The sequence below is a fragment of the Schistocerca nitens genome, chromosome 4, assembly GCF_023898315.1.
Source record: "Schistocerca nitens isolate TAMUIC-IGC-003100 chromosome 4, iqSchNite1.1, whole genome shotgun sequence".
Taxonomy (NCBI): domain Eukaryota; kingdom Metazoa; phylum Arthropoda; class Insecta; order Orthoptera; family Acrididae; genus Schistocerca; species Schistocerca nitens.
Window position 1 is genome coordinate 513143644 of NC_064617.1, and position 19281 is coordinate 513162924.

General features: G+C 39.8%; 1 protein-coding gene across 1 annotated transcript in view; it reads right to left on the bottom strand.

The window, feature by feature from the left end:
- Window positions 1-19281, bottom strand: part of LOC126251916 (dynactin subunit 2) — a 37650-nt gene that overhangs the window by 11294 nt on the left and 7075 nt on the right. Inside the window, exons 4-5 of the mRNA XM_049952648.1 lie at window positions 8782-8893; window positions 3830-3987 (exon numbers count right to left, since the gene is read on the bottom strand). Coding sequence (XP_049808605.1) covers window positions 3830-3987; window positions 8782-8893 — 270 coding nt within the window. The remainder of the gene's footprint in view (window positions 1-3829; window positions 3988-8781; window positions 8894-19281) is intronic.

The window sequence follows — 19281 nt, forward strand, 5'->3', positions numbered from 1 at the left end:
ATGTAGCCTCCAGTACGTATCTTCATGATGATCTGGTGTTCCAGTTCAATGGACAGTGTTCAGCAAGATGAGTTACAGTGAGTGTAGCATGACTTAACTAACAAAACTGAATTGGCTATTTAGTATATGTAGTGGAGAGGTTGAAGTTGGATATTGTGAGAATTTGTGAAGTGCAGTGGTAAGAAGAACAGAAGTTATGGTAAGGTGAATATAGGGTTACTAACACAAAATAAACAGGGATAATGCAGGCACACACCCAACAGTGAACAAAACAGAATGCTTGTACACTATTATGAATAGCAAACTGACATCATTACCATAACCGAGATGGACACGAAGACACCATCTTTATATGACTATTAGCTCCACAGATGAAGGGGCTGAAATAATGTATGATGAGACAAAAGAAAATTTAACTGTGATGGGGTCTGGAATTCAATAATAAAAAAAAGAGAAGAAGTAAAAAACAAGAACCACAGACTGCATGAGAGGTCTGATAGGGAAGTCCACCTGATTTAATTTAATTTAATCTCTGCTAACACTAGCTTAAGAAACATGAAAGATGGTTATACACTGTTAAGATGTATTTCAAAATGAGATTTTAAACTAAAAAACATTTCCAACAGCAGATATTGAAACTGGCCTTTGGTTGTGGACTGCATATTAAAACTGGATAAATCTCAGACAGGTAGGAAATTAAGGAGCTGGATAAATTTGAATAATCAGGAGCTGTTGAGAGTTTTAAAGGCAATAAGAGACAACAGTTAACTGCCATTATAAACACTTTAGCATAGAACCACTAATATTAGGAACATAATCCTCAGCAATGCGGTTCTGGAGTCAAGCTCATCATCTGGTTGTCTCAGGCAACCCTATATAAGCATGCAATTTTAAAAGCACGCAAGGTTGAAATAAGGAAATAAAACTATTCGTATATACAGTCCTCATCTTATTTTAAAAATTGCAACACCAAATTCTGTGAACCACTTATCTATGTTATCACCCATCCGCCAGTGGGTTCCTTCTGTAAAGAGGTAAACACTGGTTATGTCAGCTTCATCTCCGTGCATCACTAGCTAGTAAACACGTGTAAGGCTCTGAGAGGCTGCACTGAGCCACCAGCTATTGCATAACATTACAAAGATGCTGCAGAGTACATGGAGAGACGACATACCTATGGTTATCCATGCAAAATCATGCTCTACAGAGAGTTCCAAAAAAACATCGAAAGAGGGATCATTATTCTTGCCAGACTGTATATTAAGCACAGTATCAAACTTAAGCTGTTAGGCTGATATTTTAAGTTCATCAAGCACACCAAGTTTCTTTTCTTTCTTATCTACTTGTATCAATTTTATATATCTAAAAACAAAGATGATGTGACTTACCAAATGAAAGTGCTGGCAGGTCGTCAGACACACAAACAAACACAAACATACACACAAAATTCAAGCTTTCGCAACAAACTGTTGCCTCATCAGGAAAGAGGGAAGGAGAGGGAAAGACGAAAGGATGTGGGTTTTAAGGGAGAGGGTAAGGAGTCATTCCAATCCCGGGAGCAGAAAGACTTACCTTAGGGGGAAAGAAGGACGGGTATACACTCGCACACAAACACATATCCATCCACACATATACAGACACAAGCAGACATATTTATATTGGTCTTTAAATATGTCTGCTTGTGTGTGTGTGTGTGTGTGTGTGTGTGTGTGTGTGCGCGAGCGCGCGCGAGCGAGCGAGTGTATACCCGTCCTTTTTTCCCCCTAAGGTAAGTCTTTCCGCTCCCGGGATTGGAATGACTCCTTACCCTCTCCCTTAAAACCCACATCCTTTCGTCTTTCCCTCTTTCCTGATGAGGCAACAGTTTGTTGCGAAAGCTTGAATTTTGTGTGTATGTTTGCGTGTCTGTCGACCTGCCAGCACTTTCATTTGTTAAGTCACATCATCTTTGTTTTTGGATATATTTTTCCTACGTGGAATGTTTCCCTCTATTATAATTGTATCAATTTTATGATGTATATAATCTCTGAATTACTACTCACCATATAGAGGCAATCCTGAATCATGGATAGGCACAAGAGACTGTCAGAAGGTGAGCTTTCAGCAAACAAGGCTTTCATCATACTTCCTGGCAGATTAAAACTGTGTGTGGACCAAGACTCAAACTCAGGACCTCGGTCTGCACACAGTTTTAATCTGCCAGGACGTTTCGTATCAGCGCACACTCCGCTGCAGAGTGAAAATCTCATTCAACATTTTCATCGAAAATACACACACACACACACACACACACACACACACACACACACGTGTCTTTAAGGAGATGCCTAGTTTCATAAATATGTCTGGCAGCCACCAATCTGCTGTAGTTGCCCAGACTGGGAGCATCTGTATGCTCCCTATATCTTGTTGAAAATTTCCTATTTGTTTGTCCTATATATTTCACTTCACATGATGCCCACTGTATTTTGTAAACCTCAGCCTTTTGGCGACTTCATGCTATAAACTATATCTGATTAAATTTTTGCTGTAAAAGTCAACTGGAAGATGTATGGCCAAACACCTTCACCAGTTTCTGTGATTTTTTTTCCAAAATATGGAATATTGATCATCATCTTATCTCTTGCTATTTCTTCTTCCTGTTTCTTCTTGCCAATACAGATAAGATAATTTACAGTCTTCACATCATACCAGTTATTTAGTGCTATCTGTTTAATAATGAAACCACAGACACTGTGTGTGTGTGTGTGTGTGTGTTTCAGGAGGAGGTCTTTCCACTGAATTTACTTACAGTCTTTTTGTTGTGCCTGCCTGCAATTCAACATCTCCACTGCACGTGAGCAATCTATCTTTTTAACCTATCTGCTGCACTCACTGAAACATTATTGGCACCATTCACTAAGCTTCTATACACTAAATTTATAAAGAAGCAGCCTGAGGAAGCTTAAATAGCAATCTACTAGGTTAAGTCTGATGTACTTAATGTACGAACTGGTAAGATTGGTAATGCCTTTTTGAATGATTTTTTTTATTTTTTCAGGGAGTTAGTACAATAAATGTAAATGATTTTGTATAGATAAGCATTGGTATAGTGTCTCTCCCTGGGCCTTGTAACAACTTTGGAATGTTAGGGAAAGGCTGGTGCCTCGGTGCAACCTGTCAGAGCTGTACACACATTTACGAACTAGAAGTTCACCAAGAGGCAGCTGATGCGACTTTACATAAGGAATGCTTTGGTAGATTGGCAGTGACATGAATAACCACAGCAGAGAATCTGATCACGCCATTTTTTACGTAAAACTAAGACTTCCTGTTCAAATAATGTTATCTGTTTTTAAATTTTGACCTTGTGTGCGTTTGAAGTGCAATGTAGGATCAACTTTGACAGCCAGAGGATGGAGCTTTACTCCTGAAAAGCATTGCTGAGGATTATCTTCCAAATATCAGTGGTTGTATGCTAAAATCTTTATAATGATTATCTTAAAAGCTGGTTTCTCTGGTCCTTCATATGGACAATATTAGAACTGTCAACTGATACAAGCACCCATCTGTTATGAAGATGAGAGGAGACAAAGATCATTCTTGCAACAGGAGGGGTCCCTCTCATCCTGGGGTCTGCTATCTGTCTTTCCCCAATTCAACCCCACCCCCATCGGGGAAGTCCCCTGAAAGATACCATAATTTATGTACTCTTATACATGTGTGTTGGCAGCACTGACACTTCTCCCAAACATGAGTACTGGAAAGCAGTTCTGTCAGTGTCTTAACAGCTCCCAGCATAAAATATTAAACATTTAGATATTTACCACCAGTTCAGAAAGATACTAACTTATGTTGCATATTATGTGGGTCAGAAAGATTTGATACAAGCTGAGATCCAAGAGCCTCCTCCAAATGAACTTCAGCCATTTGAGAGCAGACATGCTCCATACGACCTGCTAACTGGGAATATGGCTGCTGCTGCTCTGGGGCATCCTTCAGCGATTCCTGAAACACAGTAACATTTTGTTATCTATAAAAAATATTTCTTGTTCTCTTTGTTCCTGAAATATTTATACTTGTGCAGATTATTCACAAAGTCTCTTCCAATCTCCTGTTTTCTCCACAATTTATTGTTCAGCATTTCCTCCTATTACAATACTCTCCAATTCACAACATCCTCGTCTTTCCATCTCGTTTGTAACCTTCCAATTGGTCTTCTTCCACAATCTGTCCACTACAGATCTCTTCTTGGTAGTAAACTGATGGATATATGTTTAGCTCTACTCCACAGTTTGCATATTCACAAAGATATTTTTCTTTTTAAAACTTTTTTTATTGTGTAACCGGTCTAATGACTTCATATGCTGTCATCATGCAACAAACAATGTATTGTATTTAACAAATGCGCAGTGCAGAGTTGTCAGAGAACAATGTGTATGGATAAATACTTAAGTAAAAGTTTGATGAAGAACAATTTGGAAGAGTTCAAAAAATTAAGTACAGTTTATATATCACACTGAGAAAAGGAGTTAGATGAACAGTTGATACGGAGAATATGTGTGAAACTTTGATTTTACAAACAACCTAGAACTGCTGAATACAACAGCTGTAAACATCAATGCTAGTCAGTATATTATCACAATTTGTTTTCTTTACAAGAAAGGAGACAAAAACCTCTACGCTTCCTTCCCCCAAAGTACCAGATACTCACTAAAATCATCACCAGTCTCATAGTAAAAACATAGGTTTCAATCAAGCAAAGGAACAAGATGGCTTTAGATGTGAATATTACACAATGGGCCATTTTAAAGTTTTGAATGAAATTATACAATAGAGCAATAAGTATGGATTACGGCTTTGCCCAAGATTCGTAGTTTCTGAGAAACGAGGCAAGGATTCAACCTATGTTAGCATACTGGAGATTATATACATGAATGCTACAGCTTTTACATCATCAAAAATACTCTCAGCAGCTCTAGAGGTGGTTTCCAAATCTCTAAACTGGGAAAGTGAAGAAGCAACATGCAAAAATGGAACCTAGTGTAACTACCTACATTTTAATGATGATATTCTATTGTTTGTTCAAGCATAGCTAGGCTTCATCAACAAAGGAATAATTTCACAAAAGTATGAAGTACACTTGAAAAACCATTATAAAGAGATTAAAATAATGTATAACCATCAAATCATAAAAGGAAATAGTATAAATTAATAATGGAATAGAACCATCTAACAAACAATGGAAAACCCAGTATGGAATAAAGACAAAATTATGAAAAGGATAGACTGCTACTCACCATATAGTAGAGACATTGTGTTGCAGACAGGCACAACGAAGAGACTGCTAAACAAGTAAGCTTTCGGACAAAAGGCCTTTTTCTGAAAGACACCACATACATTCACATTCATGCAAACAACTCTCACACATGACCGCTGTCTTGGAAACCACAGACACTGTGTGTGTGTGTGTGTGTGTGTGTGTGTGTGTGTGTGTGTGTGTGTGTGTCAGAAGGAGGTCTTTCCACTGAATTTACTTACAGTCTTTTTGTTGTGCCTGTCTGCAATTCAACATCTCCACTACACGTGAGCAATCTATCTTTTTCATAATAGAATAATATAACAAGCTTTTTCTATGTAGGGTAATTTAAAACAAGGATAGGATTGACAAGAAACAAACAGATGAGTACTATGGCATGAAGTGCTTTCACTAATATAAAGTGTGTTTTCAAAACCTAGCTTCCACTGTGAATGAAATGGAAGGTTTAGAATCCATGTCATTTTGATAATTAAAATTCTATACTTTTAATTTTAGACAAAAATGGATCCCAGTTTCACAAGAAATGACTTATTAAGCAACCACTCTTACAAATCACCATCACCAGCGAATGTTGAAATAGTTTTGAAATTTCATGACATGGCTCTGGGTACACTTCCTACTAGTTAATAACCATTGTATGTTCTGGCCTTCTCCAAACCGATACTGAAATGACATTTCTGTCTGGTGTAGAGGCAGAGAGGCAGCCTTTATCCAACAGTTGATATCACTCTCGCTCTCTGTCCATCCCCCTCTCCTTTCCCAATTACTAACCACAATTATTAGGAGCAACTGTAGGATGGTACTGTAAACCTACCTTGCATCCCTCTCCTCTCTGAAATTCACCCTTCTGGTAGTTACAATGAATAAAATTTGTCTCAATGCTAAATCTGTAGTGTTACACTTTTCCTTCGTATTTAAAATAATTTCAGGCTATGAACACCTGTTTACTTTTAAATTTGTTCTATGATACTGAATTATTTTTATGTTAACCTACCTATTTTATTGTGGCAGCACTAATAGTTCACTCCTTTGGACTTCACACCGTTATTACAATTGAATCATCGCATGAATTTAAGTGTGCTGCTTTTAGCGAACAAGTTTTCAGTAATAAAAGATAACTATGTCTCCTTTCATCAGTCACACAACTTTAACATATATGTGTGTGATAACAATGTAAGTGTCACTAACAGTTATGGCTGTTTTGTATCCATCCTCTTGCTAGTGTAACTTTCGTACTTTCATTGAAAAACAATGATCCTCACCATGTATATGCCGCATACATTTTAAAATTTGCTTGGCTATCATAATCACCTTCACTCATTTTCACAGAACAATTTATCTTCAGTTGATACCTCCTAATAACTTATTTTTCAAATAGCACCAACACTTATGTTTATGCATAATTTTCTCACTACTCCTGATGTTATGATTCCTATTACACTGCATTTGTGTGTTTTACATACTGTTCAACTTTAACACCTCAATGTACTTTAGTTTAACTTCATGACAGTTTAATTTCAGACACTGAATTTTGATTTGTACACAGGCATATTTTAACACCTATGTTTGTTTATATCCAGAACTATGTCGCTATGAGTAGGGTCATATGCTTTCTAAATAATCTTGTCTTTTGTACTTATTAACGGTGATTAAAAAGGAACTCACTTTTGTCAGATTGAGATCCCATTGTATTGTAACTCTCAGCATCTAATGAGTTCAGTTAGTTGTCATCTGTAATTCAAATTTAACCAACTTACCATGAGATTTAAATCACTGCTGTAGTATTTTCCCACTCAAGTTAGGGTCTTACCTGTGGGGAACTTATTAGCTTAATTGGTGCACAGATTCCAAGCTGAATTTTCATTTAACAATTATTTCCATGGAATTGCTACAAAATAATTGTGCTAATATAATTTTGAGTGTTAGGTTCTACAATAGCAGTTTTTAAGAACTGACCCTAGTTTTCTATTGTCTGTTAATGTTCTGAGAAAACAGATTAATATTTATACTCTTTTCACATTTTCATAAAGACTGTTCAAGTAAAGATTATGTTATCAGTGCCATAATCCTCAAGAATTTTAATGATTTAGCGATATTCACAATGTTAGTACTGTTTCACTCAATTCTTTTTTATGTATATATGTTACAGATTTAACATTGAGTACCGTAAGTGATCTCAAAAATTCAACCCACTTCTAACAACACAGTAAAGTTTAAAATGAGTTCACGTTGAAAGCTTTAATATTTGTTTCAATTCAATTCATTTTTTTTATGTCCTTCAATGCTTAGAACTTTTGATTAAAGTCAACTGAGAGAATCAAAACAAAATACTGCCTGCAGAGTTTAGTCCCAGTATCCAAAGGCCACATTAATTTGTAACATTTTCTCCAAGTCGTCCTCTAACATTAATCATACAAGTGTTGCAAATAACTAACTGTAATTGTTACTTGAGCTTTTAAGCTCATCTGGCGAATTCAGCCGGTCCCACTTGGTATGCATTGTCATGTTATGTTCAAGTGCAGTTCGCTATGGTATACATGCCGAGTAGGGTTGTTCAGCACAGTTTGTTCCTGTGCGCGGCTGTGGATAGCCAGTAATGAGCTTTGGATAAGAATCGTGTTGGCTTCTAGCTTTTTGTCAGTAGTGTCGATTCTAGATTGGATGCACACTTTGGTACCAGCATGTGATCTTACTCTTACTCTCCTTAATTCTCAGGCTTTGTTCAGACGCTAAAAGTAGAATCTTCTCTATGACCACCTTGACTGGCTGATGGCCTGAATGGACCAACTTGGGTGAACTCAAATGCATTCCACCCAAACAACATACTGAGTCAAATTTTAATTAACTCTTATTAAAGAATCTCCCTTCAGATGCCTACATTCTTGCCTATCCTGGACAGGCTCCACTCTGCACCTGAACATTATGAACTTTATTGCTCTTCAAAGTATGTGTGGGAGGGAAAAAAAACAAACCCTCAAGCAGATATCTTGCACAATCCTTCTACAAAATTTTCAAGGAATGGGTTATGGATTTTTGGGGTGGAACCATGAATATTCTTAAGCTTATACTATTTGATCGCTGCCCCCCCCCCCCCCCCCAAAGCATGAAGATAAGTGGAAACTAACAGCTTGTGCAAAGAAATACAGGCAATCTTTCTTCTCAAGCTCAATTTAATGGACTGGCAAGAAACACCAACACAATAGAATAAAATATCCCTATCTACATTCCATGAAATTATTCACAGAACACAGAAAATCTATAGTATCATCACACTGCAGTCCCTATCAACAGTAAATGAATTTACAAAAACAAATTTGCAAGTAATTTCATGATGAAGGATGTAACTATTTACTCTAAGCTTTATTACAATAATACAAAAGTGTTCTTGAATAACACTTCAGTTTTTAATACCTATTACGCAGTATGGGAGAGAGAATTTTTATTACTGGATTTGGAAATGAAGGCCATACAGTATTTCTAACCTGAATTTGTGATATTTCTTCCAGCAGTTCTTTCATTTCACACTGAAGACGTTCGTATTTTTGGAATGGAGTTTCTTTCTCACCCATGCCAGCTAGCTCCAATTCATTCAATCTGAAAACATATGTATCTTCAGCATAGCCCTCCAACTACATTCACTGGAATCATTGTGGCTTACAAATTGTATTCTATTAATGAAAATCCTAAATGCTTTATTCTATTATTTATTTCAAAACAAGAACACACAAGCCGATATAATGCACTTTATGTATCAATATTCAGATCAAGCATATTATGAAGTATTACAGTACTGTTATAAGTTATGACATCTGTTTTACAAATTCAAATGCTTTCTAATGGAACTGCCTAACACTGATCACATGGCATAACAAATTTTTGCATAAATGAAAAAAATACTCCATTAGAAAATTTGAAGTCAGTGATTCACATTTGTCAAGCTATATACTAACAAAGGTAATGAAAACAAATCATGGATATATATTGTATGGTATTCATCCTTTTTATCCATCTTATATTGTCCAAATTTATTTTCACAAACATCAAACATCAACATCAAGTAAATTACGAGCAACAAGAGTGACAACTGATTTGAATTATACTGGTTTTCAAAAAATGACTGATTATAAATTTACCACATTATACTGTACAGACTAAAGCTGTATTGGTGTGCAGGACTGTCATATAGATATTTAAGAATTTTACTGTTTATAACAGTAAAATATCCTAAAAACAAAGTTCACTGCGGAATTCACAACACATTAAATAGTAGTTAATCATAAATCATTATCCTGACAGATAATTTATGAGAGCATGCTGAAAAGTAATGCCTCTGAATTTATGTGAAAACATAGCTTTTTCAATAAGACAAACTTAATTAACATTTTACATCATTATTCATCATGTCTACATACTTCATAAATAAGTCACCCTCATGAACAAACACATTTCTCCCAACAAGAGACCAGTTTGCAGATACCATAACTGTAGAATGTTTGACTTTGTTGATGGTGCCACAACCTCACCTCTGCTTGGATCACTTCATCACAATCAAAGTGAAGTCTTCAAAGGTGTTCTTAGGTTTTGGAAACAAATGAGATGAAAAATTGGATGAGGCCAAGTCAAGACTGCATGAAGGATGACTGATGACAGTGACAATTTTGTATGGTCTGGTATTGTCATGCTGAAGGGCAACATATATGTAAATGGACAAAAGGGGCAAGAAAACCACTGAAATGCAAGAAACAGGATGAAGAGATTAAAACAACACAGCAGATTACCATGGCTGGCTGACCACGAGAATAAAAATGGAGAAGCCAGCCACTCTGCAACACATTAAAACCTCCACCCTAGAAGCACTATGGTGGAGGACATAGAGGCACAAAGGACATGCACTAAAACTTAGATCAAATGATAAAACCCACCCTCATGAATAGAACTTAAAACTAAAACAGCCGATGAGGAGTTGTCAGATAAAATTAGCAGCAACGAGTCCGGTAACCCAATATTTCATCACTGGGCAGTAAAAGTGGGACAGTGCACCAGAATATGGGCCACTGTCAACCATGTGCCGCACCGACACTCAGGGGGTCTGCACAGAGCAGGAGGTAACCATGGGTCGCCCAAGCACGGCCAATGCAGAGCCAGCAGAGAACAACTGATACCCTGTGAGAGGCCTGCATAGAAGTCTTCCACATATTCATAGTCTCCTTAACGACATGCAGTTTGTTGTGTGTACTGTTTTGCCATTCCATTTCCCAAAGGCGAAAAACCCTATGGTGTAAATCAGAACACAGGTCAAGTTCAGAGATGCCCATCTCCAAAAGTGGTTTCCGCGTAGCCTGTTTGACCAGCCTGTCGGCAAGTTAGTTGCCTAAGATGCCAACGTGTCCTGGGGTCCCCGTATTTAAGAAGCAGAGGTCGAGTTGTGATAGTACATTTTCTTGACATTTCTGCCTCTGCTAATGTGCACATTTCCATCCCACAAGGGGTTATGGGGATTAAAATCTACCAAAAGTAGGAAAGGTTTAAGGAGTTGACCAATCAGTGCAGCTCATAGATTCAGGGGTACTGCACCAACTGGAGGAAGATATACATTTCAGACAGTTATATCCTGTGTTTCCATATTCTGACAGACACAGCTTCAAGATAGGTTTGAAGGGGCACAGTTTCATTACAGATTGAGTTTAGGACATAAACGCAAACTTCACCTGACACCTGATTACAGTTGCTACGGTTCCTGTAATATCCTTTACCCGCAGAGGGCAGGGGTCTGCATTGCTGGGAACCAGCTTTCCTGGAGGGCAATGCAGAAAGCAAGTGTAAAACTTAACAGTTGCTGTAGCTCAGCCAGGCAGTGGAAAAAACCGCTGCAATTCCACTGGAGGATGGCATCGTCGTGAGACTGGGAAGGCACTGAACATTCACTGAGGCAGTTTACGCCTCAGGGTCACCTGCTGCCACCAACGTTTTGCCTGAGCAAAATGGTTCAAATGGCTCTGAGCACTATGGGACTTAACAGCTATGGTCATCAGTCCCCTAGAACTTAGAACTACTTAAACCTAACTAACCTAAGGACATCACACAACACCCAGCCATCACGAGGCAGAGAAAATCCCTGACCCCGCCGGGAATCGAACCCGGGAACCCGGGTTTGCCTGAGCAGTCTATATCCATAGCTTCTGAGGGTCCAGCAAGATCCAGGTCCACAGCGTACGCCAGAATCTCCACCCCATCCTCAAGACGCACAGCTTGTAGGTAGCGGTGGTGTGGGTGCCACAGAAAGGTCTTTGTTCTTGGAGATCTTCTTTTCCGATTTCTTGTGCTGTTCCTTGGGTTTCCCCATGCTGGGAGGACTTCAATCAATCAGTCTCTGGGACCGAGGATGAGCATGAAGCCCTACGACCAGCTGTTTTTTAGCTCTTAAGCCACTGGTGGGTGTCATCTTTCCCACTAGCAGAAACCTGGAAAGGGAGTAACCCAAGTGATCCCTTCCTAGCGAGAGGAGCCCAAACAGCCTTACAATTCTCTGGCTCAGAAGTGGGGACTGAAATCCCCGATGGTTGGGGGTTGCTCCTGAAGTAGGTGGTGCAGGGGCAACAGGGAGGGAAGTGCCCTCCACCATCAAGGGAGCAGGTGTAGTCTCCCAATTCTGAGAGGCGACAGGAATTTGAGGAACTCATAGGGCAACAACTGTTCTCGTAGCGGCGGCATATGAGGAGGTCATAGCCACAGGATGTAGGTGCTCAAATTTCCTCTTAGCCACAGTGTAGGTCAGTCGGTCCAGGGTCTTATATTCCATGATTTTTCTCTCTTTCTGTAAAATCCTGCAGTCTGGGAAGCAAGGCGACTGATGCTCTCCACAGTTGACACAGATGGGAGGTGGGGCACGTGGAGTATTGGGATGTGATGGGCGTCCACAAGCTCGACAGTTTGAGCTGGAACTATAGCGGGAGACATATAGCCGAACTTCCAGCACTTAAAGCACCACATCAGGGGAGGGACATATGGCTTGATGTCACAGTGGTAGACCATCACCTTGTCCTTCTCAGGCAATGTGTCACCTGCGAAGGCCAAGATGAAGGCAACAGTGGTAACCTGGTTATCCCTCGGACCCCGATGGACACGCCGGACGAAATGAACACCTCGCCACTCTAAATTGGCAGGCAGCTCGTCGTCAGACTGGAAAAAGAATGTCACTGTGGAATATAATACCCTGGACCATATTTAAGCTCTTATGAGGCGTGATAAACATCCCCCAGCTTGTCACAAGCAAGTAATACCCGTGACTGGGCAGAGGGTGCTGTTTTTATCAAAACTGACCCAGAGTGCATTTTGGACAAACCCTCCACCTCCCCAAACTTGTCATCCAAGTGCTTCACGAAAAACTGAGGCTTCATGGACATGAAAGATTCCCGATCACCTCTCATACATACAATATACCGGGGTGAATAAGCTTCACTGCCATCCTTAGCCTGGCATTCCTCCCATGGAATGAGCAGGGAGGGGAACAACTTGAGGTCATATTTCTTGGCACTGAAGTTAGAATTCGCCAACTTAAGAGACTGCTGGCAGCAGACCATCCCCAAGAGATGACATACTATGCTTCATGGCATGTCATCCGCTCTGATGCCACCCACTCTGATCAGGGGCCCTCCCCTTGGGTGCCACCCAGCCACAGCAAAGGCCACCGGATGGCCATTGCCGGGAGTCCCGATGCCCCAGGGTGACGGGCATCTACTCCTTGGCATATGTGGGGAGTTCATGGCATGGGAATCAGCAGAGCGATGCCTGTGTTGTCAGGGGGCTACAATCAACAGGTTACATGGTGGCCCCACCACAATGGACTGGCTACAGTGCAGCATATGAGGTGCAAAGAAGTACATGGTCATCATCGGCACAGAAAGTTACACTGCATAGGCATGGTGGAAAGTGCACCCAGGAAGGTGTCCTCGCCCAAGAGATAGAGAATGGACGGGACTGCAATGTGATGACAAGAAAGTGGGCTAAAGATCTCAATGCACAATGGACACAATGCACCATGTAAGGCGCCCTTCACCAACTGGCTTGCTCTTCGGGAAAATTTTGAAAAATGGAGGTCAAATCCTACAGGGGACCATCACAAAGGCTGAAATGTGTGAGACTCCTTTTAGTTGCCTCTTACGACAGGCAGTAATACATCAGGCCTGTTGTAACCCTTGTGCCCGCAGGAAGGGGGGGGGGGGGGGTCATGCTGAAGGAGAGGGTGTTCCATGTGTGAACAAACTCTTCAAACTCATAATTTTAGTTTTATAACAGTGACAGAGTACCTTTCAGAGTTATTGGTAGTGCCTTTAGGCATGAATTCACAATTCACATCGTGAAGATCCCAGAACGCTGTGAGCATGACTTTGCCTGCTGATGGCATGATCTTTAACTTTTTTGGCACTAGTGATCCTTTGTGGCAGAAAACCACTGATGCTCTCAATTTCTGGGTCAAAATGGTGAACCCAGCTTTCATAACCAGTCACAATGTTGTTAAGCAACCCATCACCTTCAAAAACGCAAAAGAAATTGTTGACATGTCCAATCTCCCTTGTTTCATGTCAGGAGTGAGCATTCCAGGCATCCACCACGCACACAGTTTCCTGTTCCACAGTTTTGCAGTGATAACCTCTATACCCTCTTTTGATTAGCCACACTTACATTATAGTTGTATCTGTTATCCGACAATTTTCTATGATGAGTTCATCAACGCAATTCTGAAGAGACACTTTGATTGATGTACTTGGTCATCCACTTTGAGCTCTGTCACACACACTGAGGTTAGAACCACTGTTTCCTTCATTACGAGTACAAACAAAACACAGTTGTGCAATACTGATGTCATTATAATCGTCACCATACACAGCTTTCATTCTTCTATGGATTTCAATTGTAGGCATGTTTTCTGTGGTTAGAAACACTATTGCACTGTTTCCCATGTGCCGACATAGTTACATTAAAAATCGCCATATTACATGATACAGTTCGGAATCCTCTAGCGGCAGAGGGTTGCAACTTGCATCAGCGAAGATGCATGATGTGTAATACCTCAACTGATATTGAGCACAGAATAAAAAAAAAAAAAATAATTGGAGGCATTACTTTTCTGCAAGCCCTTGCACAAGAAACAATTGAAAACATGATATGTAATGTATTAACATGAAATGCTCAACAAAAATTCACAAAGCACAAAATGAATAAACTACAATGAAAGCAATTGTGATTGCAGAACTAAGTTATTCACTTTAAAGGGTGTATATAATCCATAACTGAACTCTGTAATAATAAAGCTGTTGCAGTGTTATCTTATCCACTTTGCTCTTAAAGAGATCCCTTCATGTATACTAATTTTTAGCAAATTATATTAACTTGCTCACTTTTATTCATATTGCAGACATTTTCATATTGTAATGTCAGTAAGCGATCGGCTTACTAGCTCACTGTCATCAGTGAAATATACCAATGAAGTAGTTGTCACTAATGGCTAACCTGAAAATGTACAGGATTTTACACTAGCTTTTCAGAACTGATTACCTCACAACGCTAATCTGCTAACTATTTCAGACTAGAATAAAGTAAATACTTGTATCATCTGCAAAACTTAAATATTTTGGTAAAGCATTTGCTAACTTGAAGAGAGTCAAGCACTTTTCTCAAGGTGTTGATTATAACCGCATTTAAAAAAAAAAAAAAAAAAAGATTATGGCATGGCGGGATTAAGGTATCCCACAATAATGATGTCAATGGATGCTAAACTCAAGCAAGGACTGGACAAGTTTGGTACTGAGAACAGGTCAAGGCGTATTGAAAGGATTTATTCCAGAATTCACAAAGTCATTCAGGAACACAAGGAGTCACTGATTTAAGAGTTCAGTGTGTAGCCGCTGTTGCCCCTCACTAACAGTTCATTACTTCATAAACAAGGATTAAGTTGAACAGATTGTTAGAACTATTAATAACTTACTAAAATAATCCTATAAAGTTTAACTAATAAATTAATTACATGACTAGACATGTGAGGAGATCCTAATACAGAATTTTTGGGAGGGGGGGGGGGGAGGGGAAGGAGGGCCGGGGATTAAATTATTTCTGGACCGATTCTTTTTTCAACAAAGAAAACTAAAATGCACTTCATATTCAGCTGTTCACCAATTGCATGAAAGAAAGACCAGAAAACATGCTGAGAACAGTCTATCAGAAAACTATACAGGGTTAAATATTTTCATTGTAAAAAAAGCATACCACATGCACTCTCATGGCTTTTTTTTATTAAGCATGTAGTGAGATTAAAATTGTATTCTGGTAATGCCAACCCCCACCCCCGAACACAGACCTTATGCATTCCTGTGCCTGTGCCCGAGAGCAAAACAAATAGTTATAGCAAAACTGATAGTGAGGCAACATAAACCAGTTATTCTTGCATCAAACAACTTCAATTTATCACACACACTCATTTTTTCATTTGACTATTCATTTTAAAGAATATTTATCACTAAGCAAAATACGAACAAGTGGTTTTGGATTCCATAGCTAAAATTTTTAGCACCATTGTTAATGACAACAAATCTAATCACTAGCACTTTCCAACTTTAATGCTTACAGGGCATGCACGAGTTCAGTTTATGTGGTTATGAGTCCTCAGCAACCTCCCCCCCCCCCCTCCTCTCTCTCTCTCTCTCTCTCTCTCTCTCTCTCTCTCTCTCTCTCTCTCTCTCTCTCTCACCTGGCATATGTGAGGCTGGCCATATTTGTAGTCAACAGAATTTTGCTAAGCACCTGCGGAAACAATCCCATATATTTTGGTACTTTTACATGCCAGGATATAGACTAGCACCTTTTAACACTGTAATCCATTTGCTACATATTTTTAATCCTCTGAGTAACATTTTGATTTCATCACCAAACGAAATTGCTATTCACCTCACCAATCCATTCCAACAGCAAACACTGACTTCAGCTTGGTCCACAAGAGCCTTAACAAATGAATATTGACTGTTCAGCATGTCACATCCTGAATTTTATTTACAATTCCTTTTACAAATAATTTTTGTATGCTATAGTGTTTAATAATAGTTTCTAATAAAGCTACCATAACAGTTTCTGATATGTTAGGACCTTGAGCGAGAGCCACAGCTGCAATCCCACACTCCCCCTGCCCAAAAACGAAACCAATGTCAGTCCCGTCCAACACTTGTCTAAGGTAAAAAATTATAATGAAATCTTAAACATAGATATTTTTTAGATAATCAAAATTATTTATAGACCACTAAGCAACAAAAATCTGTACAATTATGTGCCTCTCACAAAATACACTAATGTAAGTATCACAGTTAAATGCAATTATGATGAACTTAACATAAGATACTGCTTATGTAGATCAGTTGGACAAAAACAATACCTCAGGAAGTAGCTACCACTGTCTAACAGGAGAGAATAGCTCTGGTTCCTAACAAAACTTTGAAACATGTAGTACACACAACTGACAGCCTACTTAATGACTTCTTGTCAGGGTCCAAACAACATTCAGTCAAAATATGGCAACTACTAAAATTATGCCAGGTGCAGGGTATTCCAGAAGCTTTTCCATGACGCAGAAGGAAGATAAGGACAGTGTCAGACATGGAGGTCAGCTAAAATGTCTTTTGGCTGACATTCAGACATGGTCCAGTACAACTACCCAGACTATTTTCACTCATTTGCAGCCACTTTTACACACACCAATGAACGTATTTATCAGTGACACAGACTGCAGAGGGACCTCACATGAAGTCATTCAATTTTCATCACAAACCTATCTGGCTGCTACATTTACAATCTCATTACCAGGGATTCCAACATGCTCTAGTGCCCAACAAAATGACATCTATTTATCCTGATTCTGCAGAGAAAACAGGGTATTCTGCTAGGTCTCGGGATTGCAGAGGACTCATCAAGTGAGAACAGATGAGGGATGTCTTTATATGGGCACACCTCTTCTGTTTGAGAGCCATCCGGTTTGTGTAAAGAATAGTAACTTGGCTAACATTTCACAAACACTGGAAAGTCCAGACTGGAATATCACAAATATTGTGCAAATATTATGAAGAGGATAGATTGCTACTCACTGCAAAGATGACCTGTTGAGTTACAGACAGGCACAATGAAAAGACTGTTACATTCTGAGTTTTTGGCAAAAGCCTTCTTCAGAAAAGGAAACACACACTCATTCACACAAGCAAGCACACCTCACACATACTTGACCACTCTCCGGCCAGAATGCAATGGTGTCATGTCAAGCAAAAGCAGCAATCTAGATTGGGGAGGGGAAGGAGGACAAATAGCAAGGTACAGGTGGTGGAAAGAGAAGGCGGTGCTGCCCAACGGAATCTGCAAGGACTAGATGGCTGCCAGACATGGCTGCCTGGCATAGTATGAGGAGTCTGTGGGGGAGACGAGCTCCCTGGCAACAACAGGTCAGTTGGGATGAGACCAGGGCCCAATAAATATGGAGAAGAGTAGCCAGTCAGCACCCCAATAGATGTGGGCAAGGAACAGAGTGTGTCGTTTCTGCATGCAATTAGACTTTACCTGACAAATAGGAGGCAGCCAAGACATTAAAACAAAAAGGAGACTCAAAAAACTGGATTATGCAACAACATCCAAGAGACGAGTACCCTTGTAGAGTTCTGAGTAAGGATGTGCCATGAATAATGATAGTTGCATGACCTGCATTTTTGCAGGAGATAATTGGAAACCATGGGAAAGAGTGCATGGAGAGGCCCTTTGGATGGTGCTTTGGAGCTGCTATTCAGTCAAGGCTACTAAGTGGGAGCTGTACTAAATGCAGAAATCGTCAACATACAGTGAAGGGTTGATCAGTGGCCCAACAGAGGTCATCAGCCCACTGACAACAATTAAGAAAAGTGTGACACTCAGGACTGAGCCCTGTGAGATGCCATTCTCTTGGATGTGTGGAGAGCTGAATGAAGTAACAACTCAAACCAACAACCAGTGGCATACAAACTGATGAGTAAACACTTGCTAGCTAGGAGTTTCGAAAGCCCCAGTTGCGGAGGGTAAGTAAAATATGACGGCACCAAGCAGTGTCATATGCTTTATGTATGTAAAAAAAACTGATGAGGTGATGGGGTTTAGAAAAAGCCCGACAGATTGCTGTTTCCAACTGGACCAGATCATCAGTTGAGGATCATCCTTCCTGGAAAGCATGATGGACTGGGGCAAAAGGCCCCTAGACTCAAGAACACAAGCATAATCTATGGACAACAATCCTTTCAAGTAGTTTACAGAGCCCATGGGTGGAACTAACTGGTTGGTAGCTGTCATGAGACATTTGGTTTTTGCCTGGCTTAAGGATTGGGATGACGATACTATCTCACCATTGCGAAGGGAAGACTCCTTCGAGCCAAATATTTTAAGACCCTGAACAGCTGTAATCTCTGAGTAATATTCAGGTGTTGGATCATATGATTATGAATTGAATCAAGGCTTGAGGTTATATCATGAAACAACAAAAGAGCCTGAAGCAATTCCCAGTGAGTGAATGTTTCATTGCATGATTTGGCTTGGAGGGGAGTGAAACAGGGGGATGTCTTCAATTTGTCATTTTTGCAGCAGGAAGATAGCTGGAAAAGAAGATACCAATGCTGCCATGAAGAGGGTCATAAGGTGTTCAGCAAGAACCTACAGTGTTACAAAGACCACCCTGAAGGATAAGACCCGAAAAAACTATTGACCATGGGCAGCCCACAAGACCACAGAGCTCTGCCGACATATGGGATGAAGAGGCATACATTCCCAGGGAGGAGATGTAGCACCCCCAGCACTCCTCCTTCCTTCATTCAATTAGATTGTAAGACTTGGCACAAAGTCTCTTAAAAGTCACAAGGTTGGTGCAAGGGATGTCACCTGAAACACTGCAGGGCTCTTTGGTGATCCTAAACAGTTATTATTACAATGTGTCT